We start from the raw sequence: 26,688 nt of genomic DNA on the forward strand, positions 1-26,688 counted from the left end.
GTACCTTACTTAATTTTTATTGGATTGTTTAATGATATAATTGTATAATTATTTAATTAGATATAACTGACATTGTATTACTGCTGGTATATAGGAGGGACTAGTTTTAATTATTTTATATTCCTTGAAGGCTTGGTGTAAGCTGAGGCACTAGAGGGTTGTTTTAAATAAAATAATGTGATGTTTTTCTTTTTTGGTTTCTTGGGCTTTAAATTTAGTTGTTCCATGAGAGAGGGATTTATGGAAAAAATTAGTACTTTGGTCATTTTTGGGTTGAGCGTGAATTATGAGTTACAAAGCCATGTTTCAGTGGCTGCTAAAGCTTCCTGAGTAATTTTTTTGAGGTGCACCGCGTTGTCAGATGTGCAAAATAGAGTAGAATCATCTGTGTGTTGTATTAGGGTGGCCTGCTGTGTGGAAGTATGGAGTGTGTTGATGAAAATGTTAAAGAGGAGGGGACCAAGGATAGAGCATTGTGGTACACTGGTTGTAATTGATAGATAAGGAGAGAGAGCATAGATTGACATTTTACCAAGTGATACCTGTTGGACAATTAGCTTTTGAACCATAGAAGGGTGGGCTGAGAGAGACATAGTGAGGAAGACGTTTGCTGTGACAAACTGTGTCAAAGGCTTTAGACAAGTGCTTTAGCAAAACATGGATTAAAATGTAATAAATTCAACAAGTTTAAATTTTTAGTTTTAGAGAAAAGTCATTGTACGATCTATGGGGGAGACTGGAAAAAAACATCTTTTATATAGAGAAATGTCATGAGAAATAAGGATGGATTTTTCAAATCCACCAGGGCTCAGTGACACTATTTCTATAATGAGTGAGCAGAAGCACAGAAGATTTAAATTATAGGGCTCATTTGAGTGTTTTTTTTTAGCTTTGAATCTTTGCATTTTGTTTCACTAATTTCACTAATTTCAAATGGAACATGTTTATTTCGGTACTTACATGCTATCGCAACCAGATTTTGTGATCCAATGGACTTTACTGACGTTTAGTAAGCGATCGAAAAAGAAATGTATTACGGAAGGGTAAAGTATTCCAAAGTGTGCTGGGATACTGGTAGTGCTTTTTTAGGGAAATTTTTAGGGAATTATCATGTACAGCTTCAGGATTTGTGGATAGCCTGCTGTAAAAATGCCAGAGCGTTGAGTTCAGCGATAAGAGCGGTTGCATGTGTTCGTATATTGACCTGAAAGCACTGTGGGACTTAGCGTACAATGTAAGGTGCTTTCCGGATTTAATTTTTCTGCTTTACTTTGTTATTTCTGGAGTTAGTGCTTAAATTTCCAAACCTTTTCAGTAAGGATCTACTGAGAAAAGTTGTTGCTTGTTGTCTTTGCTTTCATGCATTTTCATTCGGATGAATGTGAATGTGTGTCACAGCAGTAGTATTGATACCTGAAAGTTCTGAAGGTGTATATTCTTATAAAAACATGCAGTAAGGCAACTGTATAACGTATGACATGTACCTAAAAATTCGAAGGGAATGTAGCTCTGTCACTCCCTGCCTATCCAATTAAAAATGTAAAAACCTATCTGCCTTTGAAAAACCTGTTAACTACAGCTTTGACAACTCTTTTGATGGCACAAGAAAAGGAATGCATATAAAGCAGTATGGGACAAGCTTAGCTGACATCAGATGCTGGCGGTAACATGAGAAACCTATTTTCAAGGCTTATTTTGTCAGCAGTTTTAATGTTAAACATAGTTAAACCTTATACACATTACATAAAACGTTAAAGTTTATAAGACTTTATTTGTGTTTTTTCATGCAAACCGAAGCAACCAGCATTACCATGAAAATCTGGTTGCAATAACACATAAGTACTGTTTATTTTCAATATTTTGGTACAGCAGTAGCGGTGTTGCCTCACAGCAAGAGGTTCTTCTGTTCGATTCTCAGCTAGAGTGCCTTCTGTGTGGAGTTTGCATGTCCTCCCAATGGTCGAGTGGCCTCCGAAAGACATGCGTGAATGGGCGTGCCGTCGCTGAAGGTTGGGCGTCGGGCTGGCAACTGAGCACCATAAAAAGCTACTGCCAATCATTAGCAGACCGGAGTTCCGCTGTGGCGACACCTAACCGGGAAAAGCCGAAAAGACAAGCGTATTCCATACAAACAGTTCATCTCTCCATGCCTATGTCTTTAACGTAATGATTTGTTATGATGGGCGGGAAAGTTGTTCTATTTAAATAAGGGCTTGTTCACAACATAACTGGTTCTGAAGAAGTCCTGTACATTATAGGAAGGAAAACACTTAGCCTAAGTTTATTGGACAAGTCAATATGTACTGATTTTATCTGTTTTACTTCATATTTTCTTTTAATAAAGTTTTGCAGTGTTATGCCTCTTAGAGCAGTGGGTCAGTCTTGATTTGGTTGCTGCCAAAGCATTGGTCACAATATAATGCTTTACGAAGTTTCACAAAGAAGGGGCTGTTTGCCTACCACAACCATTCTTTCCTGTTGTGGGATTCTGTCTTGAAGATTAGAAGAGAATATGTAACTCCAGGGGGCATGTAAGGGACCCTTACACCTACCTGCATCAATGCCTACTCAGCATGAAAGCCACATTGGGAATTCACATGGAATAAGACAATTCTTTTGTGATTTCAGGCTGGGAGAAAGTACTTAATAATGTGGACACAACCCAAACAATACTAACTGTTCTAGTGACCACTTCTTGAAGATCTGCTGTTGTGGTAAGTATACTTAACACAAAACTGCGGTTTTATACCAGTTTTTCATTTTTTTTGTCGAAAACACAAACAAAATTTCTGTCCCGTTGTTATTTGAGCAGTTATTTAAGTATTGTGATATTTACTGTTTTTTTCATTTTCATCTTTAATCTTGTTTGTCACAGTTTATTTAGTCACAGTCTATTTATAATTGCTTTAATACACATGCTATTCCATTTGCCACTATTTCACTAGAACTGGTGTTATTGTGGCCACACTGAAGAACAAATATATTTCGGTCTCATTATAAAAGTCCTTAAAACTTCAACTCTCAAAGCTCATAATCGTTGTATGATACAGCAAAAAACAGTTATAATGGAAATTAGAAAGCTTTAAGATACTGGTTACCAAGAAATGGCTGCTTTCTGTCCTTAGGCACAGTAATGGGCAGATTATGTGGGTGGAATTCTCCATGTCCATTGGCAGAGTTTGGCTCCTATGATTTTATATTTATCAGACACATTGTTGAGTGCATGAGAGAAGGTTTTGTGCTTTATGCCATTCACTTTTTATTTTCCATGCTGAAATTTTGGTTGCATTCCTAGGTACTTTACGATCAGATCGTGTGCATCCTGCTGGAAATTTTACAGTTTATGATCTCCTCACAATTCTTCCATTGGTTGACTTAGTTGTGGTGCTAAAGATTACAGGAAATCAGCTATTAAAAGCACTAGAAAATGGAGTGAGCAGATATCCAGAACTGGATGGAAGGTATGCAGCCTTTTTCTCTTCTTTTTTTTTTTAAACTTCAGTTTGTCTGTAAAAGATGGCACTTTACCTCAGAAAGAAGCACTTCACTGCTAGATAATGTCTGTAGTTACAACTAATATAATTTTTTTTTATCATCAGCTTTTTCACATCTAAAAATATCAACATGATAGCATGGGGTTCAGTGTTTTTTAAAAATGCTTCTTAGTCTGTTTTTCAGTATAATCGATATAATGAGTATCAGTTGATTTATAAAACTGTGTGCAAGTACTTTACCACAATAATTTCTAGTATGTATAAAACCATATTTCTTGAAAATGTGTGTTAGTGTTTTGTATAGTCAGCCTTTCCTATGTACTTTTTTATCTCATATGGGTTTGCATATCATTGTACAAAGTAACAGAAGTCTTTCACAAGTAGCAGTTGTCAAAATATGTGCGTGTAAGAATGTATAAAATATATATCTATCTATATATATATATATATATGTGTGTGTATATATATATATATATATATATATATATATATATATATATACACATATGTGTGTGTATGTATATATATATATATATATATATATATATATATATATATATATATTCGAACACAAAAGGCAACTGCAGTATGTAAAAGAACTCACTTTATTCCTTAAGCACTAAGTTAGCTTTTCGTACGCACTGTGTACGAACTTCATCAGAGGGTAAATTAATTAGATAGCTACATCCTTTAAGTAACTTCCTGCTGATCAGCTGATGTTCCGTTACTTGTTATATTAACATTTTAAACACTTTTAAAGTAAAATAAAAACAAATTATTTAAATAATTTAAAAACCAGCATCAATTCATAAACCTTTGGAAACCTTTTAAAACAAGCATCAATTCATAAGTTTCAATAATAATTTTTTGAAATAAGCATTAAAAAATAACTTTTAGCAGATCGCTAAACTAGTAATAATATATTATTAGAACTTCTACTATTCAATTTAATGTTCCTGTATAATGAACATATATATCTAATATCCCAGAGTTATATTGAAATATATGGGAACTAATATATCATCTGTTTATACAAACACAATACCTGTTTAAAATATTTTGTAATAAATAAACATTATGTTGCTATTAGCAATCCAAATATATGCGTATTTTACACAGTTTAAAACTAGTAAAATTTAACAAAATGTACCACAAGTATATATACACGTTTGTTTTAGAAAAGTATGTTATACATTTGTATATCAAATATAACAAATGGAAATAAGTATATCATGTGTACATTGTCCCAAAGAGGTGAGGGGGGGGGGGAGAAGAAGGGGGGGAGGGGGATGGGGGGATGTGGAAAGGAAAAAAGGGGGAAAAAATTACCTTGTAAGGCTACGAAGTTTTAAAATAGGCATAATGGAACATATATCATTTAATCCGGGTAGGCAATATGAAAATAATCTAATTTGCCAAATAAGTTCCAAACGTTCCAATTGTAATTCAATTGGTCCCCCTCTAATGTTTGGTGTAAGTTGATCCAATATCCAAAATTTAAAATTATGATCTGGAAATTCACTAATATGCCTTGCAAGAGCATTTTCCCCGTTGCATTTTTTGATGTTATACACATGCTCATATATTCTATCTCGAAGTCTTCTGATAGTTTTGCCCACATAGAAACAGTGGCATATCTGACATATTGCCACATATATAACCATCTTTGAATTACAGTTGTTTTTGAATTTACTTCTTAAGGTAAATCCATTTATTTTAATAATATGTCCTACATGAATGTATTTACAATAGGGACAATTACCACATATCGACATGTTTTTGGAACTTGAAGTTATGTTGGTATTATTATTAATAGTATCCAATATTTGTTTGAAGTTTTTATCATGCCTTATTGTTATTTTGGGTCTGTCACCTAGTTTTGTTATTAATTCCTTATTCTCTGAATATGTATATGTATGCATTTCCCATATGCTTTGTGATTGACAAGCAAAATGTCAAGTATAAATTATTGAAACTCCAATCAGCTAAGTTCTAGAATGGATTTTAATATGGGGGAGCAGGTACGTCTTCTCACTCCTTTCCAGGATTTGTAATTTAATTATTTGTGTATAACATTCTATGAATCAATCACAAACAAAACATACTGCAAATATGTATATATTGTGTTTGCATGTCTGTGTGCACGTGTGTGCCCTAATTGCCTGGGATTGGCGTATCTTCAAGCCACTCCTTATTGCTTCATTAGCTGAACAGTATGATGTCAGCATGCCAGAAGGAATTTTATATATATATATATATATATATATATATATATATATATATATGTACATAATCTCAAAATTTGGAAATATCAAATTTCAAAATCTCGAGACCATATAGCTGAAACCCCCAAATACTGAAAGACCAGAAGAGCGAATTTCAAAATCCCGAAGTTCGGTGAACTTTTGTTGTTGCAGTTTGTGACCGGATAGGTGAAATAGGTGGAAGGTCAGGTAAGTATCTGTGTTTGAGTGTGTTGGTTAGGGGCTTCAATGTGTGTGTAAGTGTGTGTTGTGACTGTGATGTGTGTGTGTGTGTGTGTGTGTGTGTGTGTGTGTGTGTGTGTGTGTGTGTGTGTGTGTGTGTTAGGGGAATGTAGGTGTGTGGTGGTGTTTTCGTGTGTTTGTCTGTGTAGTGTGACCTTGGAGTTAGAATATTTAAGTAGGGGGTGTGTGGGGGGTGCAACCCCCCACATGGGTGGTGCAGGGGGGCTTGCCCCCCTGCTTGTATGTAGTGTAGGTTTGTGTGTTTGTGTTTTGGGTGTGTGTATGTGTGTGGTGCATGTTTAGTGTAGTGTTCGGGATTTTAAATTTCGCGCTTCTAGCCTTCCCGTCTCTTCCTCTTTCGGGTATCTGTTCTCGGGATTATGGGCATCAGTATTATGAGTTTTCGGTCTTATGTAGTGAACCCATATATATATATATATATATATATATATATATATATATATATATATATGTGTGTGTATATATATAAAGCAGTCACAGTATTAGTCAAATCTGGTTAAAGTTGGCATCTGTTTTGTTGACACACTTTGGGTGACAAACCAGATGGTCGACAGTTTGGTAAGATTGTTATAGTACCAGAGTTAGGGAATATGCCCTTTCCCTGCTATTGTACAACATCAGAGTTAGAATATTTATGTACCAGGTGGTGCGGGGAATTCAGGAGGCTTGCCACTGTGTATAAAACAATAGATCTGATGTTGTCAATCTTCACTTAATCCTTGACTTGTAGGTCTGGTTCCTTATCTCAGAACTGACTTGGCCATTATTGCAGCTCCCACCTTCCAAAACTCTCAAGCTAAGCTTTTACCAATAAGTGTGTGTGTGTGTGTGTGTGTGTGTGTGTGTGTGTGTGTGTGTGTGTGTGTGTGTGTGTGTGTCTGTTTTGCCAGAAGTGCAAAAGCAAGCTACCTAATTCTGGTAGACACTCCCTATGTGTATAGTGTTTGGACCTCGTGCGCCTTCAGGATGACTGTGCCATATATAAGCTTATCCTAAAAGGTCTTATTAAAATTTCTTTAAATGAGGCTGTATTTGGTTCTCCAAAGTCCAAAATGGATATGAACTCTCCTTCTTCTTCATCGAAACATTCTAAGAAGAGGAGCAGCTCAGTGCTGACATTATCTTCAGCACCATTATCTAAAATGCCTAAGAAATCCCCGGTTCCCGCAGTTTCTTTGGAACTGACTGGGGAAAAGAATATGTCTTCGGTGACATCAGTGCCTGCTTCTGCACCAATTGCTTCGGCTCCGACTACTACTGTTACTACTCTACTATCTCCACCACTATTTCAAAAACTTATTTGGAACCAAAAGAATTTTCCTTTAAAGACAGACCTTGTAATTTGTATCAGGTAGTCTCCATCAGTGGACCCATTCGTAGACCGACCTCCGAGTCCCTTTTTGGACAGACCAAGATCCCTGTCGGTCTGTTTGGTCCATTCCAACAACAGCCTCACAGAATCTGATATTTTGAGGCCGGTGGATCAGCTGTTGGTGGTGAGGGGATTGTCCACTTCAGCAGTTCCGAGCTCTGGACCCTTTCCTATCTCGACTCTAGTAACTGTTCCTCCTCTGACCCCAACTAGGCCTTCAGAGTTTTCGGTGCCGATAGTCCCAGTTTTAACTGTCTCAGTGCTGGTCAGAGTTTTTCTCTGGCACCAAAAACAGCCTTGAGCTCTTTGATTCTGTTGATACTGGAGACCACCTGGGCTCACAGCATTGTCACTGGTTCTGAGGGGCATGGTTCTACTCGTGTGTTGTCGGAGCCATCCATGCCACTTAGGGCATGGGCACACATTAGCTCAACACAAACTTCGGCTTTGGAGGTGGCCTCTTCAGTGAGAGGTGTGACCTCAGTTCTGAAGGAGTCTATTTTGGTTCTGAGCTCCCTTTCCTCTACGGGGGGGGGTCTGCCTTCCAAGCCATGGAGAGGGCATTGTCCACTGCGGGCATTGGGTCAATACCACTCTCATCGGACCTACAGCTCTGCCCTTCCATTCACCCAAAGCTTCCTCCAGCCTCTGCCCTGGGACAGCAGGTGCTGAAGCCTCAGGATCCAACTGTTGTGACCATCCCCTCTTCAGATATCTCTCCACCCCATCCCACAAAAGAGGTACTCCTGAAGAGAAAGTGCAAGAGAAAGCACTTAGACTTCCCTGAAGAGTCCTTCACTGAAGATACGGATTTTGATGAAAGGGAAGGTTCCCCAAGGTCATTCCCAGAAGATGTCCCCTTCAGAGACATTCTTGAGATCCTGAAACAGAGTGATGGCTGGACTTCCCTTCTGCCTTCCTCAGAGAAATTGGTATACCTAGAGGCTTTCCATGCCCGACCATCTACCTCCTGGATCTCTCCACCCACTGACGATCTGATTAAGTTAATTGCTCAGTGGGATTGGAAGATACCTGACTCTATCAAGCCAGTCCCAAAGACACTAGACCGTATTTTGTCAGCTCCCCAACATCAGCAGCATTGGGAAAAAGAATAACATTTGATGCCATAGTGGCAGCCACCAAAAAGAAACTTGCCAATGAAAGTGCTGCTATTCATCCTCATAATAAAGAGTGTAGGGTGATGGATAGATTTGGAAAGCACATACACGCTTCATTGACCTTCACACTGAGGTCCTTGAATTACATGGCACATTTCACGAGACTTCAATGAGATCTGATAAAAGAACTTTCAGATATTCTGACAGAAGCAGTAGCTGAAGGGGTTAGAGAAAACGTAACTTCTTAGCTAGCAAACCTTGATTCTGTTTGTAATTTGCCCATGAGGCTCATTGTGCACACAGCTAAAGGGACTATGAGGGCAACACGTTCAAGCATAGCTGTTAGGAGACATGCCTGGATGTACTTATGTGAATTTGTGGAGCCATTAAAGTCTTCTTTCGTCAATGCTCCATTTGACAGAACATCCCTTTTTGGCCCTAAAGTTAAAGATACCCTGACTAGATGAGAGAAGGATGGAAAGACCCTTTCTGCAGTGGGCGTACACTTTTCCAGTCCTCAGTGGTCTTACTGCAAGAACCAGAGAAGTGGGAAGCTATCCTTCAAAAAGTCTCAAGGGCCTTTTTAAGACTCATGTGGCAACGACTTCCCCCAAGGCAGAGGGGAAAGTCACAATGGAAGATGCCATGCTCAAGGCAGAGGTGGCCTGCAAAATCAAGGTTCCAGGGACTCCTTCCATGGTATCTCTTATCAGCACTCCTGAAATGAGGCCTGACTGATGTCCTCTGGAGGCAATTGGGGGACGATTATCCCTGAACCTACCCGCATGGCTCAAGATAGCAATGGACAGTTGGATGCAGAGGATCATCACCTCAGGTTACCATATCCCCCCTTTTCAGACAAGCCAAAAGAATTGAAGTGAATCTCAGATGTCCCACTCAGTCACAGGGATGAAGAAATTCATAGATTCATAGATAGTACTAGGCTAACTACCCTTGTGGGTCATTTTAAGCCTAGCTAATTACCCCATGTGAGAATCAAACCCTGTACCTTGTGTCCTTAAGGTAAACATCTTAACCATTATGCTAACCTCCCACCCACCAATCTTAGAAGTTCAAAAACTGCTTGACAAAAGAGTCATTCAGGCAGTCCCACCAGACCAGACAGGATTGGAGTCTACTCAAGATTCTTTTTAGTGCCAAAAAACAGGGGACTGGAGACCAATTCTGGATCTCAGCCACTTGAATAAGTCGGTTCAACAAACCAAGTTCTAGATGGTCACAGTTCAGTGTATACTTCTGTTTTTAGAAAAAGATGATTGGATGTGCTCAGTAGATCTTCAGAATGCGTATTACCATATAAAAATGGACAAGCGATACCGAAGATTCCTGTGCTTCTGGGTGGGGGCCAGTCATTACCAGTTCAGGGCCCTGCCCTTTGGCCTCACCACAGCCCCCAGGGTGTCAGACTGCAAAGGATTCCATGTGTTTCCATATTTAGATGACTGACTCCTCACCACTCTCACCACACATCTACATTTTAAGGCAAGAGACTACATTCTACAAATGTTTTCCTCATTAGGAATCACTATAAACTATGAAAAATCCCATCTAGAGCCAACTCAGCAATTGGAATTCATAGGAGCTTTGCTAAAAACAAGTACAGGCATCACATCTCTTCCCCTAGAAAGACTTCAAAGAGTCAGATCGCAAGTCAATCAGATTATTCTCAACAAAAAGCTGACCACAAGGCTGTTGCTACAAATGCTAGGATCGATGTCACCTTCCATTACTCTAGCTTCCCTGGCCAGATTCCACATGCCGATTCTTCAATGGGTCTTGGCATCCCAGTGGTCATTACTGAATCAGCCAATGTCCCATCCAGTATTAATCACCAACTTGTGCAAGAGAGACCTCAGTTGGTGGTTTCACTCCAATGAAATTTTGTCAGGCAGACCCTTTTTCCTCTTCATCCCCAAGCCATAGTGACCAAGGACACATCCCAAATAGGGTGGGGAGCATTATCTTGCAAAGACAGTCCAAGGCACTTGGTTCCAGCTAGAGGCCAATTTGCACATCAGTGTTCTAGAGATGAGGGCAGTGCTCTTAGCGTTGCAGGCATTTCAAGAAACCCTCCCCTTGGAAAGGATTGTGATTTAGACAGACAACAAGGCAGTAGTCTGGTACATCAATAAGCAAGGGGAACCAGGTCTTACCCTCTTTGTCCAGAAGCACTCAGAGTATGGCAATGGGTGATTTCATCCAACCACTTTGTAATTGCAACTTATATTCCAGGGAACTCTGACATGATTAAAGACAAATTGAGCAGGACCATCCTAATGCCTCACGAGTGGTTTCTCAATCCATTGGTGGCGGAAAAGATGTCTGCCACTGGGGCCAGCCCTGCTGCATCTCTTTGCATCCCCCCAAACAACAGGTGCAGCAGCTACTTTGCCCTAATTCTCCCTCCAGGGGAGTCGCCAAGGGACGCTCTTCTTCATGATTGCCCCCCCCCCCCAGTCTATTGTATGCCTTTCTCCCGATTCCTCACATATCTCAGTTTCTAAAGAAAGCCAACAGGTTGAAAAACCAAATAATTCTCATTGCCCATTCTGGCCTCATTGGGTCTGGTTTCCTTTTCTTTGGCCTCACCTAATTTCAAAACTTTGGACACTGGACCCAGACCCAGACCTTTTGTCCCATCCATATGGACTAGTTCATCCAAATCTGCCAAATATTAAGCTCACTGCATGGCTTCTGCAGTTCCAAAGATTGCAAGGCATTTGCCTCTTACTTCCCCAGTTCAAAGGATTGTTCTAGCCTCCCACAAACCTACGACTAAAAAGTTATACTCCAGTAAGTAGCAGAAATTTTCAGAATGGCCATTAAAGATGAATCTCGATCCCTTTTCAGCACCAATCAATAAGGTCCTGGAGTTCTTAACATTGCTTTTTGAAGGAGGAGCATCTGCCTCGACCATACAAGTGCGTCTAGCTGCAATTTCAAATCAATACGATCAAATCGTGTGCATCCGGTTGGAAATTTTACAGTTTATGATCTCCACACAATTCTTCCATTGGTTGACTTAGTTGTTGCGCTTAAGATTACAGGAAATCAGCTGTTGGAAGCACTAGAAAATGGAGTGAGCAGATATCCAGAACGGGATGGAAGGTATGCAGCCTTTTTTTTTTTTTTCTTTTTTTTAATTTCAGTTTGTCTGAAAAAGATGGCACTTTACCTCAGAAAGAAGCACTTCACTGCTAGATAATGTCTGCAGTTACAACTAATACAATTTTTTTTGTTTGTTTATCATCAGCTTTTTTATATCTGAAAATGTCAATATGATAGCATGGAGTTCAGTGGTTTTTGAAAATGCGATCTGTTTTTCAGTATAATCAGTATGAGTATCAGTTGATTTATAAAACTGCATGCAAGTACTTTACCACAGTAACTTTCTAGTATGTATAAAACTATATTTCTTGAAAATATATGTTAGTGTTTTGTAAAGTCAGCCTTTCCTATGTACTTTTTTATCTCATATGGGTTTGCATATCATTGTACAAAGTAACAGAAGTCTTTCACAAGTAGCAGTTGGCAAAATATGTGTGTAGGAGTGTATAATACATATATATATATATATATATATATATATATATATATATATATATATATGTGTGTGTATTTCCCATATGCTTTGTGATTGACATGCAAAATGTCAAATATAAATTATTGAAACTCCAATTAGCAAAGTCCTAGAATGGATTTTAATATAAATCCCGCAGGGGGAGCAGGTACTCATCTCACTCCTTCCCAGGATTTGTGATTTGATTATTTGTGTTCAACATTATATGAGTCCATCACAAACAAAACAGACTGCAAATATGGGGTCTATATTAAATCACTGAATGCTTAAAAAAGCGAACGGTGATTGATCAACCCTATGTAAGCGAAAGCTTACAATGTCAAAGTGTCAGAACAGTGATTTTTTTTTCAAAAAAATTGCTTTTCCAACAAAATAAATAAATAAAAATGAATTACACCCCCCTACTTAAATATACCAACTCCAAGACCGCACTACAGTGCCAAAAACGGCAAAGTACCGAAGCGGCCAAGCAAATTTTTTCCCAGAGAAGGAATTTGCTTAACAGCCCCTTCGATATTTTCCGTTTTCAGCCTTTTAAGTTCGACCAAGACGCATTTGAAAGAATGCATCTTCATTCTTCTAATATAGACCCCAAATATGTATATACTGTGTGTGTGTGTGTGTGTGTGTGTGTGTGTGTGTGTGTGTGTGTGTGTGTTTGTGTGGGTGTGTGTGTGTGTGTGTGTGTGGGTCTGTGTGCGTGTGTGTGCCCTAATTGCCTGGGAATGGCGTATCTTCATGTTACTCCTTATTGCTTCATTAGCTGAACAGTATGATGTCAGCATGCCAGAAGGAATGATATATATGCCAAGTTATACAGCCTTCTCATCAGCCATGGCTTTTTACAAAACAAATATCTACTTTAACCAGATTTGACTAATACTGCGAATCGCATATATCTGTTTTGTTGACACACTTTGGTTAACAAACCAGATGGTCGACAGTTTTGAAAGATCGCTATAGTACCAGAGTTAGGGAATATGCCCTTTGCTCGGTATTGTGAAATATCATAGTTAGAATATTTAAGTAGCAGAGGGTGTGGGGCATTCAGAGGGGCTTGAATGTGTGAAAAACAGTAGTTTAATTGTGCATTGTCCAAAGTTATATCTGTGACCATGCGCATTAGGGTTTCAATTTTTTTCATTGTTTTGCTGTTGATGTTTTCTGTGTTGACGTACTGAAGTTGAGACTTGTTTTAGTAGAGTTTTATATATATATATATATATATATATATATATATACATACATATATCTATCATCTATATATATATATATATATATATATATATATATATATATATATATATATATATATATATATGTATGTGTGTGTGTGATCTGTAAATATAGAATGTACACACACACACACACACACACACACACACTCACTCTTTTTTTGTCTCAGTCTTACCTATTTGAGTTATACCCAGTTATACAGCCGCAGCTTTTTAACTGTGATAATTCTAAAAGTGCATCAGCTTCTTTCCTTTACATTCTGGCCACTGTGAGAAGGCTATAAAAACGTAGTCTGTTATGAACACTCCCCCTGCAGATTTTGTAGCAATTCTCTCAGCAATCACAGCCTGTAAGAGCTCTTTTGTAGTGTAAATGTTCCTCAAAACTGCTTTGAATGTGATTTGTAGCAGTTATTTATATTTATATTTATATTTGACTTAGTTAATGAAGAGGAAATCTCAGCTTTCTTGCCTTCACAGTTTAGTCATTATTTCTGTATCCTAGCCCATTACAAGGGCCAGTCCTTTAGCTCAGAATGTTTGCTAAAAAAGTTCCTTTTCATTATTGCAGGCCAGACTATTCCCTGGTCTGTCTAGGGGACTTAGCCGAGCTCATTTGCAGGAATTAACCAGATGTATTTTCAACTTTATGAGAGCTGGAACTGCTTATTATTGCTCCTGAATTGCTTTAACTCTTGATATGATTTTTCAAGAAAAATATTTTTCCTGAGCAGGTGATAAGTATTTAGATGTGATGTTGTCAGTCTCGCCTTTATTCTCACTTGTGGGTCAGATCCGATGTGTCAGATCCATCTCGACCAATATTCCAGCTGAAGGTCCTCAGCAAAGCACATGGTCTCGATTCTTTGCCTATAATGCCTTCCCCTGGTTACATCAGATCTTGTTTGCCGCACAGCAAAGAGGTTTTGTCAGTTATAGCTCTGGGCTAAGTATAACTTTTGACTATTATTTTTCAACATAGCTTACTATCTTTCTTATATTTAACTTAATTGTAATATTTAATTTAACTTCTTAACCCACTTCCCCCCTTTCTTTACATCTGTTTAAATCAGAGGGCATTTTAGGAACATCTGTTTTAGTTAGAGGATTTTCCTCACCTTTTCGGTAATCCCTTTCCTGTCAAGTTCGTAAAACATATATATATATATAAAATAACAAAAAATTAATAATTTTCTGTTACCTTTAATCTGATGTTGTTAATCTTCATTCATTCCTTACTGATGGGTTATCGGTTCTGTCCTCGGAACCGAGCCGGCCTTATACCAAGCTTGCATCAGCCAAAAACTCTCGAGCTAAGATCTTACCCAGAATGCTCTGCTCCCTGTTACCTCAGATCTTGTTTGCCGCATTGCTATACAGCCGTGTCAAGCCATTCTCTCTCAGCTAAGTGAATAATTTTTGAAAGTTTCTATTTTGTTAGTGCTTTAAAAGTCTTCAATCAGTTACTATTTCTATATTCCTACCCTATCATATCTTTACGACTCTCTCCCTATAGTTTATTTCCCTTTATTACCCTTTTTCTTACCTTTGAGGTAATTCTTCATTACCATCATTGGTAATCCTTTCTTTCCCTCTTCTTACCCTTTTAGGTAGTCTTCTTAACTCTTTGGTACTGTCATTTTTCTCCACATCATTATGTCCGACAAGAAAAGTAATGTGGGTTTCAAATAGTGTAAGGATTGCGGCCGTAAGTTACTGCTTTCCGATGGCCATGACTTATGCCTCTATTGCTTGAATGTCTCCCACCTTTCAGTGGATCCCCCATGTGGGATTTGTAGAACTTTTTCAACCAGGACTCTCAGTGAAAGAAAGAACAAGTTAATCTTGAAAGGCCTCCTTAAAACTCCTTTCTGTGAGGCTATCTCTGGGTCGGCGGGCTCACCCCCTCCTGCTAAATCCCGTAAGAGGCGTTCTTCTTCTTCCTCCTCAAGGTCGCTCACTTCATCTCCCTCTGGAGATTGTAGGGAGTCAACTCATAAGAAGATTAAAATTTCCAGTTCAGCACTGCCACCTGTGACCATTTTGGCTCCAGGCTCAGCACTGCCCCAGTTAATTTTAGCTGCAGCTATGTCCTTGTTATCGACACTGGCACCGGAATTCCTGGTGCAGACACTTACGGCTCCGACAGTTTCGTTGCAGCCTTTACCAAAACTTTCTCTGCAAGTACAGTCTCCTTCGGCACCGTTGGTACAATCTCCTTTGGCCCTGAGTTTGACAATACTGTCCTCTATAGTGCAGACACCTTCGGCACCGACATGCTCTTCAGTGCAGTCCCTTTCGGCACCGTCATTAATACTGGTGCAGACAGCTTCCTCGACAGCACCGTACTCATCGGTGCAGACACTTGCCTTTATGGTGCAGACACCTTCGACTTCTATGGCGCTGCCTTCATCTTTGCAGATTACCTCGACACCATTCTCCTCAGTGCAGACACCATTGGTTATGGGCTCTGCACCACTCAAACTAGCAAGGACCAAGTGCTCTCCTTCTTTGAATCCGTATGTTGGCAGCCAATACAGCCCTTTTCTAGAAAGGCCAGAATCACCTTCAGGTTTCTCTATGAGGTCGACCAGAAGCCTCTCTGAACAAGATGTGTTGTGGCTTGTTGACCAGTTGCTTGTGGCCAGGGGTCTCTCTCAACCATCTAAAGCTATGTTCCCTCTTCATAATTCAAATGTATTTCTCCACAGACTCCAACGTACACTCCTTCTTTGACTTCCAAGCAAGCATCAAAGCCCCTTCCTCTGACAGCAGCTTCACTCCCTCCAACCCCAATAGTGGACCTCACTTTGGAGCTGGAGTCGTCCTTGTGGCTGTGCCGTGGGGGAGGGCATTCTTGGTTCCATGCCGATTTTTTTCTGTTGCACCCTCCAGGAATCCTCTTTCCCTCATGCTCCACAACCCTCTTGAGACTCCTTGTCTGGGGTTTGGCTCATCAGAATGGGGTGTGACCCCAGTTCCGAGGTTGTCATGCTCGGTTCCGGACTCCCATCCCTCTTTGGGTGGTCCGGCCTTCCAGGCCATGGAGAGGGGACTTGCCTCCATGGGCAAACCCCCCCATGTTGGAGTCCTCTCCCCCCTCTGTGCCACAACTGTCATAAGCTACAACCACCGGGCACAAGGGCCTCAGGTTTCTCCCTCTCAGGAGACCCCCTCTTTGCAATCTTCCCCAGAACTCCCCACTGAGGAAGTACCTCACAAGGTTTTGTGCAAGAGGAAGCACATGGACTCCACTAAGGAGTCTTTGACAAAGACATGGACTTTGATGGTGGGGAAGTGTCCCCATGGTCACCCTCTGATGAGGTGTCTTTTGGTGGCATCCTCAAGATCCTAAGACAGAGGGGTTACTGGAAGTCCTCCAATCCTTCCCCAGAGGAATCTGTATTCCTGCAGGCCTTTCATGCCTGGCCCCCTACCTCCCGGGTTACCCCACCAGCTGATGAGCTTGTCCAGCTCATCGTCCAGCGTGCATGGAAGGCTCCTGACACCTTGGAAGCTATACCCCGGAGGCCTGACAAGATCTTATCTCCCCCAGCTGAGCATCCCCATTGGTCTAAAGTTCTTGCAGTGTATGCCATGGTGGTGGTGGCTGCAACCAAGAAAGATTTGGCAGATGAGAGCCAGACTGTCCATCCAACCAACAAGGAGTCCTGGGTGATAGCCTGACTCAGGAAGCTTGTGTTTGCTTCATCGACCTTCGCCATCAGGTCCTTGAACTATTTGGCACACTTTACAAGGCTCCAGAGGGATCTTATCAATCAACTCCCTGAAACCTTGGCAGGAGCTGTTTCTGATGAGGTCTGTGACAACGTAGCTTCTCAGATAGTGATCCTATAACCCATATCCAATTCTTCCATGCGTCGTATTTCACATGCAACGGAAGGAGCGGCTAGAGCAGCAGGTGCAGGTATAGTCACGAGACGACATGCCTGGGTGCACCTTTCCAACTTTGCGGACTCCTTTAAGGCATCCTTTATGAATGCCCCCATCAAGGCTGCTTCTTTGTTTGCCCTTAAAGTTAAAGATATGCTGTGAAGGTGGAACAAGATGGCAAGACCCTATCTGCTGTTGGTGTCAGACACTCCACTCCTCAACAATTCTACTCCAGAAATCAGAGGAGCGGGAAGATGTGGCACAGAAAATTACAGGGCTCTTTCCGTGATGCACATGCCGAGTTCTCCCCTAGAGGCAGAGGGGAAAACTCCAGTGGAAGACACCTCTTTCAAGGCAGAAGAGGTCTGCGAAACCAAAGTTCCAGAGATTCTTTCTCTGGCCAACCCTATCAGTGCTCCTGAAGCGTTGCCCGACTGCTCACCTCTGGAAGTGGTCAGGGGTAATTTTTCCTTGTACCCAACTGCCTGGCAAAACATAACCACCAATTCTTGGGTACAGTGGATAATATCCAGAGGCTATCGCATCCCCTTCCATCTCTGTCCAACCTCATCCAGGGACTTACCCGATGTTCCACCCAGTCAAAGGGAAACAGCAGCACATGAAATCCAAAAGCTGATACAAAAAAGAGTCATCCAAATGGTCCCCCCAAACCAGATAGGATCTGGTTTTTACTCAAGGTTCTTTTTGATGCCAAAAAAGACAGGGGACTGGAGACCGATTCTGGATCTCAGCACACTGAACAAATTTGTAAAAACAGAGAAATTCCAGATGTTCACGATTCAGTCTATCCTTCCTCTTCTGGAAAAAAAGGATTGGATGTGCTCTGTAGAGCTTCAAGATGCATATTACCATATAAAAATAGACAACCACTCAAGAAGATACCTCTGCTTCCACATAGGAGCCAGTCACTACCAATTTCGAGCACTGCCCTTTGGTCTCTCTACAGCCCCCATTGTGTTCACCAAATGCATGGCAGTCAGCATCGCTCACCTGCGACTTCAAGGAACCCAGGCATTTCCATACCTAGACAACTGGCTCCTCACCGCCCCCACCAAGCGTCTACTGGAAGAAGCCCTAGACTACGCTCTCCTCACAGCACAATGTCTGGGAATCACTATAAACTGGGAGAAGTCCAACATGACCCCAGCACAGTCTTTAGAATTAATCAGGGTACTGTTGGGCATGAGGAATTGCACAGTATCTCTTTCAGATCACAGACTTCAAAGAATAAGGTAACAGGTTCAGCCGATGCTCTGTCACTGCAAGTCTTCTGCTCAGTCCATACTCCAACTCTTGGGGTCAATGGCAGCCTTGATCACCATTGTTCCTCTGGCCAGATTCCACATGAGAATTTTCCAGTGGTTGCTCGTCACACAGTGGTACTCTCTACAATACCCTTTGTCTTTTCAGATGTGTAACTCAGAGATGCAAGCAGGATTTGCTCTGGTAGACGTCTTGAAACCCTAAATAATGGTCTTGCCCCTTCAGCCTCCATCAACCAAAAGCCACGGTGACCACAGATGCCTCCCTGATTGGGGGGGGGGGGTATGTCAGGAAAGCTCAGTCCAAGGCACCTGGTCAGAAACAGAGGCCCTTTTACATATCAATGTCCTGGAACTGAGGGCAGTGCTACTAGTGTTGCAAGCATTCCATTCCATCCTTCCATCAAGGACTACTGCAATCCAATCAGACAACATGTCAGTGGTCTGGTACATCAACAAGCAAGGGGGCATCAGATCTTACCCGTTATGCTGAGAGGCCTTGAGAATATGGCAATGGGCGATAGCTTCCAACCGCTTTCTAATTGCAACGCACATTCCCTGGAGCTCCCACGTGATAGTGGACAAGTTGAGCAGGTGCATTCTACAACCTCATAAGTGGTTCCTCAACCCTGTGATAGCGGCAAAAATGTTCAACCGCTGGGGCCAACCTTGCTGCAACCTATTCGCCTCCCCAACCAACTACAAGTGCAGCAACTATTTTGCCCTGATCCCCCCTCGGGGACAGTCACCAAGAGACGCTCTAGTCCACGCTTGGCCCTCGGGTCTACTTAATGCTTCTCCTCCTCTCCCCCTCATCTCCCAATTTCTGAAGAAAGCACGGCAGTTGAAAAGCAAAGTGATCCTCATTGCTCCATATTGGCCTCGACAAGCCTGGTTCCCCTTTCTCTGGCCTCACCTGCTAAATCGACCATGGATCCTCAAGCCATCCCCAACCGCAGGGTCTGACTCACCCCAATCTAACAACCCTGAAGCTGACAGCTTGGTTTCTCCACTTCCTATGATTGCCAGGCAAGATAACCTTTCATCCCCGGTACGCAATATTCCTATCGCATCTCATAAATCGTCCACCAGACTAATCTATCTCAGTAAATGGAAAATGTTTTCGTTATGGGCAGCGAATAAACAGTTAGACCCCTTGTCAGTCCAGTTTTGGTGGTTTTAGATTACTTATCACATCTTTTCCAATCTGGGGTGTCAGCCTCTATTATTCGTGTTCATTTAGCTGCCATTTCAAATTTCCACATTGGTTTTCAGGATTCTTCACTCGTGTCACATAGACTCTGTAAGACTTTCTTGAAGGGTGTTCTTCACCTAAAACCTCCCTTTAGAGAACCAGTAAAACCTTGGGATTTGGCCTTGGTTCTGCAAGCCCTAACAGCTCCCCCCTTTGAACCTGCATTTTATGTAATTTAAAGTACCTCTCTTGGAAAACTTTGTTTCTGGTTGCAATCACATCGGCCAGATACTTGTCAGAACTTCAAGCCTTATGCAGCAAATGTCCCTACTTTATCTTCCATAAGGATAGAGTATCACTGAGAACTAATTCCTCCTTTTTACCAAAAGTGGTGTCAGAGCGGTCTATCAGCCAGTCTATTGACCTACCAATTTTTTCCTAACCACTCTAACTAGGGAGAGTATTGTCTGCACTCCCTGGATGTTCATAGGCAAATACGATTTTATCTGTACAGAACAAAATCTACCTGTAATTCAGACCAACTATTTCTGGCCTTTTCTGGACCAAGACTAGGTCATCCTGTTTCAGAAGTCACATTGGCTTCATGGTTGAGAAATTGCATTACCTTTATCTACAACAAGAACAATCTCACCTTGCCTCAGAGTGAAAGCACATTCTACAAGGTCTATGGCAACTTCAGCAGCTTTCCATGGTAAGGTTTCCCTCAATGATATTTGCTCAGCTGCGACTTGGGCCAAACCTCATACTTTTATCCTTCATTAAAAATTGGATTTGGCCTCCAGCAGTAGAGCTTCTTTTGGCTCCATGGTGCTCAGGAATGTCCTTCCATGAAGGCCACCCAGAGTTACAGGTAGCTGGGGACTCTGTCCCATCAGTAAGGAATGAATGAAGATTAACAACATCAGATAAAGAAGTTATGTCTTACCATAACTTTCCATCTGTGTTGTTGATCTTCATTCATTCATTACTCCCCACCTTCCGTCCCCCTCCAGAGGTTCCTGGTTGATCTCACATACTCCTTTATTGTAGGTCTGTTATGACCAGAGGTAGCCTCTACTTTTGTCTTATCAACTTGCAAACTCAATCTGAGGTAACAGGGATCAGAGCATTCTGGGTAGGATCTTAGCTCGAGAGTTTTTGGCTGACGCGAGTTTGGTATAAGGCTGGCTCGGTTCTGAGGACTGAACCGATAACCCATCAGTAATGAATGAACGAAGATCAACAACACAGATGGAACGTTATGGTAAGACATAACTTCTTTTTTTCATTGTGTGATTGTGAGTTAAGTCCATTTAAGTTAGAGGAGTTAAGTTTCCTAAGAGTGAGAGTGGTTGTTCTATTTTCATTTCTCTCTTTTACTTCTATCATGTCCATGAAACAGGAAAGCAAGCTTTTAGGCTTCAAGAAGTGTGAAAAATGCAGTAAGACAATGCCCTTAGCGATTCACACACCTTGTGTGCGTATTGTCTAGGGGCTTTACACCTGCAGGAGTCTTGTTCCATTTGCCACAACTTTAATCAGCGGGCTTTATTGGAACGCAAAAATAAACTGATTTTGAAAGGCCTTTTGAAAACGCCTTTCTCTGAGGCTATATCCACCACTATGTCAGATAAACCAAGTAAGAGACCTTTATCGGAGCCAAGATCTTCATTGGAGCCAAAGCAGATGGCTTCAAAACTTACATATCCAAAGGCTGTATCGGAACAGACACTTCATCTTGGTTCCAGCACTTCCTCGGAGCAGGAATCTCCACCGGTACCGACTGCTTCTTCCACTCATAGATGCAGGAGCCGAACTCCTTCCATGGAGAAAATCTCTTCCAGGCTCCCTTCCCCAATTTTGGCTACTTCAAGATCACCTACCCTATCCATTAGGTTTACCAGGAGTTTGTCAGCTGAAGATGTGGATAAGATCATGGAGAAACTTTTAAAGACACCTGCTTTGGCTAGAATTCTTGTGGATTCGAGCCCCAAGGAATTGGTTCAGATAAAAAATCCCTCTCCTGCTATAGTTCTTTCTGCGATCAGTCCTCCTGCTTCAGAGCCAGAAGATTCTAACATCCAGGTTGTGTTGGTGACGAGTCAATGACATATAACTTCCCCAGTTCCAACATTGGCCCCAAGTGTCTCCATGCCTTTGGAGCAGGAGACCTCTAGGAGCCAACACTCCCCTATTGGATCAGCAGAGACTTCTCAGATCTCTTTGGATCCGACTATGTCTCTGGGGGCCTCGGCACGTGTGAGCTCAGCTCTTACCTCTGCTTCAGAGCTGGTCTCTTCTGCTCTGGAGGATCTTTGGCTCCAACGACTTGCTTGTCAGATCCAGGGACTGCTTTGGGGCAGGGAGAGTCTGCCTTCGAAGTAATGAGGAGGGCTTTGACTGCTTCACAGTCTGGCACACAGTCTTTTTCAGTTCTTCATCCCTCTTCAGGCAAGGTGTTTTTGTCTTCTCATGGGCCCTCTCCTCAGGTCCGTAGTGATGCTAGGCCTCAGGATGTACCTCAAGGTACTGTTCCTCTTCTGAAACCCTCTCCAGAGTACCCCACTGAAGAGGTCTTTTGGAAGTGGATATGTAAGAGGAAGCATCTGAACTCCCCAGAAGAGTCTATCGCATTCAATATTGATGTCGATGAGGCAGACGTGTCCCCACAATCACATCCTGAAGATGTCTCCTTTGGAGACATCCTAGAATTATTGAAACAGGGAGGAGATTGGCAGTCCCCCCCCCCCCTTCAGCTGAGGAGTTGGTCTTTCTGAAGGCCTTTGCATCTCACCCATCAGCTTCTTGGGTTACTCCCCCTTTCGATGAGCTTATAGAGCTTATTTCACAAAAGGCTTGGGAGACACCAGACACCATAGACCCTACTCCTAGGAGGCCAAATAAATACATTACTGCCGCCAAAGAGAAAGATTTTCTTACAAAAGGTGTAGGAGTCGATGCCATGGTAGTGGCAGCAGTCACTAGAAAGGAACTCTCTGAGCTGAGTATCTCTATCCATCCTCCTAATAAAGATGCCAGGACTGTAGATAGATATGGGAAGCATGTCTTTGCATCAGCGACCTTTGCCTTATGATCTCTGAATTACCTAACTCACTTCACAAGACTTCAGAGGAATGTGATTAAAGAATTATCAGACTCCCTCCAAGGAGCTGTAGGCAATACAGCAGAAGAGAAAGTCAATGCTTTGCTCGCTACCTTGAATTCACTTGTCAACTCATCCATGAGACTTATTTCTTATGCAGTGGATGGAATGAGTAGGGCAGCAGGCTCATGTATGTCTTTTAGGAGACAGGCCTGGATGCATCTTTGCAACTTCATGGAGCCCTTCAAGTCTTCCTTCATTAATGCCCCTTTTGACGGCTCATCCTTATTTGGGCCAAAAGTCAAGTAAACGCTCACCAGGTGTGAACAAGAGGGTAAGACCTTGTCTGCCATTGGAGTACATTTTTCCACTCCTACCAGACTCTTTCCCAAAGGTCAAAAAGGTAGTGGGAAAATGTGGTTTAGAAAATCTCAGAGGTCTTATCGGGACACACAAGGTGAAAGTTCCCCCCAGAGGCAGAGGGGGGAACAAAAATGGGAGATGCTGCCCTTGTGGCAGGAGGGGGTCCACAAAACCAAGGCTCTGGGGAATCTTTCTTTTGATGCCTTGGTTTTAGGAATCAAGGCTCCCAAAGAAAGGTTCCAGGGAATTTTTCTGTGGGAGACCTTTCCAGCACTCCTAAAGGAGTGCCCAATTGCTCCTCTCTGGATGCAGTCAGGGGGCGATTGTCTTTGCACCAAGAAATCTGGCTAAAGATAAGCAACGACAAATGGGTGCAGGACATAATAGCCAGAGGATATATCATTCCCTTCTCCCTTCCTATCCCCCAAAACAAAGTGGTTCTAGATGATCCACCCAGTCCAAAGGAACAGGCAACTATAGAAATTCAAAAGTTGCTAAGGAAAAGAGTCATCCAAGAAGTCCACGCAGACCAAAGAGGATCCGGAACCTACTCAAGATTCTTTGTAGTTCCCAAAAGAACCAGGGACTGGAGACCCATTTTGGATCTCAGCAATCTGAACAAATCAGTAAAGAAGACCAAGTTAAGGATGGTGACACTGCAGTTGATTCTTCCATTTCTGGAAAAAGACAATTGGATGTGCTGTATAGACCTCCAAGATGCATGCTACCATATTTGAATGGGCAGATGGTCCAGGAGTTTCCTGTGCTTCTGGCTAAGAGCCAGTCACTTCCAGTTTTGAGCTCTGCCCTTTTGTCTCACTACAGCCCTCAGAGTGTTCACCAAATGTATGGCAGTAGTAGCGGCTCGTCTGAGATGCAAAGGAATCCACATATTTCCATATCTGGACAACTGGCTCATAACCGCCCTGACCAGGCACCACTTACTTCAATCAAGAGATTGTCCTTCAACTCTGCTCCTCTCTGGACATTACTGTAAATTACAAGAAATCTTTGCTAGAACCATCAAAAACTTAGTTGTTTATAGGAGTAGAGATAAATACTACCACTCAGACAGCAAGTCTTTCACAAGACAGAGTACATGACCTCTGTCATCTCATCAAAATTCTCATTAAGAAGTCCATAGCCACTGCAAAACTAGTTCTCCAGGTCCCAGGGAAAGTGGTTGCTTCCATCATACTGATTCCTATAGCCTACCTGCATGTGAGGGTGCTCCAGTGGATGCTGTTTGCTCAGTGGTCAATCTTGGAACATCCAATGTCTCACAAGATCGTAATAACCAAGGTCTGCAAGAAAGATCTCCAATGGTGGATCCACTCACAGTCAGTACTTCAAGGCCATCCCTTTATTTCTCCACAACCTCTAGCCATGGTGGCCATGGATGCTTCACAGATAGGGGGGCATTTTCTTGGGCAGGCATTTCAAGGCATTTGGCAAGACCACACGGCTCACTTGCATATAAATGTTCTAGAGAAAAGAACGGTTCAAGCATTCCAGGACTCTCTTCCAATAGGAACAATTGCGATCCAAACATCAACATGTCTGTAGTTTGGTATATCAACAAAGAAGGGGGAACCAGATCGTACTCACTTTGTTGAGAACCTCTCAGGGTCTGGCAATGGGCGATGGCCTCCAACTGCTTTCTAATAGCAATGCACATCCCGGGGAAATCCAGCATAACTGCAGACAAATTGTGCAGAGCCATTCTATGGCTGCACGAGTGGTCCCTCAATCAGAAAGTAACAGAAATGATATTCCACAAATGTGGCAAGCCTTGCTGTGACCATTTTGCATCGCCCATCATTGCCAAATGCAGCAACTTCTTTATCCTGATCCTTCTAATGGGGGAGTCACCAAGGGATGCACTTGTTCACAATTGACCCCTGGGACTTCTTTATGCCTTTCCCCCAATCCCTGTAATTACAACGATCTTACAGAAAGTGAGTTTGTTGGAGACAACCATTATCCTATTTGCCTCCAACTGGCCTCATCATATCTGGTTTCTCTTTCTTCAGCCTCATCTCCAGGATGATCCCTGGATTCTGGACACAGTTCCAGACCTTCTGACACATCCTTCGGGGATGGTTCATCCCAACCTAGACAACCTGAAATTGACAGCTTAACTGCTCCAGTCCCCCTAATTGCCAGGTTTCCATCCCTTTTCTCTCCATTCAAGCATATAATTTTATTATCTCATAAAACATCTACTCAAAAACTTTATAAAAGCAAATGGAAAAGGTTTGTTTTATGGGCAAACAGTAAAAAGATAGATCCCTTTACAGCACTGTTTCATTCTGTCCTTCAGTTTTTTCAGAGATCTTCAATGATGGAGCAGTGGCTGACTCAGTGAAAGTTCAACTAGCTGTGATCTCTAATTTTCATATAAGAGAAAATGACCACGCTACCATTTGTCTGGCTCTGTTGTAAAGTGGTTATGTTGCTGGTTTGTAATTCAAAGATTCTGAGTTCAAGTCTTGCTAGTACATCTCTGAAAAGTGTTTCATGTGTATACCTTGTGTAGTCAGAAGACATTTATGTCACATAGACTTTGCAAAGCCTTTTTGAAGGGTACCATTATGCTAAGGCCTCCATTCAAACATCCAGTGTCTCCTTGGGATCTAAATTTCATCTTATCCAATATTGTAGTTTCTCCATTTGGGCCCTCAGCCACATGTGAAATGAAATATCTCTCATGGAAAACTCTGTTCTTGGTGGCAATTACTTCTGCCAGAAGGGTATCTGAGTTGCAAGCTGTGTCCATAAAACCACCTATCTAATCTTTCACAAAGATAGGGTGTCGTTATGCACCAATCCATCCTTTCTACCCAAGGTGGTTGCAGAAAATACCCAGAACCAATCTATTGACCTTCCAGTTTTCTTTCCCAACTTTGAAAATAGAGGAGAGTATTCTTTGTGCCTTCTAGATGTTCATAGGTAATTACATTTTTATTAATGCAGAAATTCAGAATTCAGAAAATCAGACCAACTTTTTATCTCATATTCCGATACAAGGAAAGGTTATCCAGTTTCAAAAGTCACATTATCCAGATGGCTTTCATCATGCATATCTCATGTTTACAATTGTAAAAACAAAGACCTTCCAAATGGTGCTAAAGCTCATTCTACTAGATCTCTGGCCACGTCTGCTGCTTTCCAGACTAGACTACCATTGGATAATATCTGTGCAGCAGCTACTTGGGCAAGTCCTCACACTTTTATTACTCATTACAAAGTGGATTTGGCCTCTAGGAGTAAAGCATGTTTTGGTTCTATGGTTCTGAGGAATATTCTCGCTTGAGCCACCCAAGAGTTCCGTTGCTTGGGACGGGGTCCCACAAGTGAGAATGAAGGCAAGCTTGACAACATCACATAAAGAAGTTATGTTCTTACCATAACGTACCATGTGTGTTGTCCATCTTGTCCTTAATTCTCACAGCCTCCTTCTTCCCCCTGCCTAGACTCCTGGTAGACTAGTTAACAAATAGAATTATAGCAGGTCTATATG

General features: G+C 41.8%; 1 protein-coding gene across 1 annotated transcript in view; it reads left to right on the forward strand.

Annotated features, from left to right (window-relative positions):
• Positions 1-26,688, forward strand: part of LOC122795930 (trifunctional nucleotide phosphoesterase protein YfkN-like) — a 590,353-nt gene that overhangs the window by 304,011 nt on the left and 259,654 nt on the right. Inside the window, exon 5 of the mRNA XM_044064413.1 lies at positions 3,296-3,461. Coding sequence (XP_043920348.1) covers positions 3,296-3,461 — 166 coding nt within the window. The remainder of the gene's footprint in view (positions 1-3,295; positions 3,462-26,688) is intronic.

Source organism: Protopterus annectens, chromosome 2.part2 (assembly GCF_019279795.1).
Source record: "Protopterus annectens isolate FY-2018-M chromosome 2.part2, PAN1.0, whole genome shotgun sequence".
Lineage (NCBI taxonomy): Eukaryota > Metazoa > Chordata > Ceratodontiformes > Protopteridae > Protopterus > Protopterus annectens.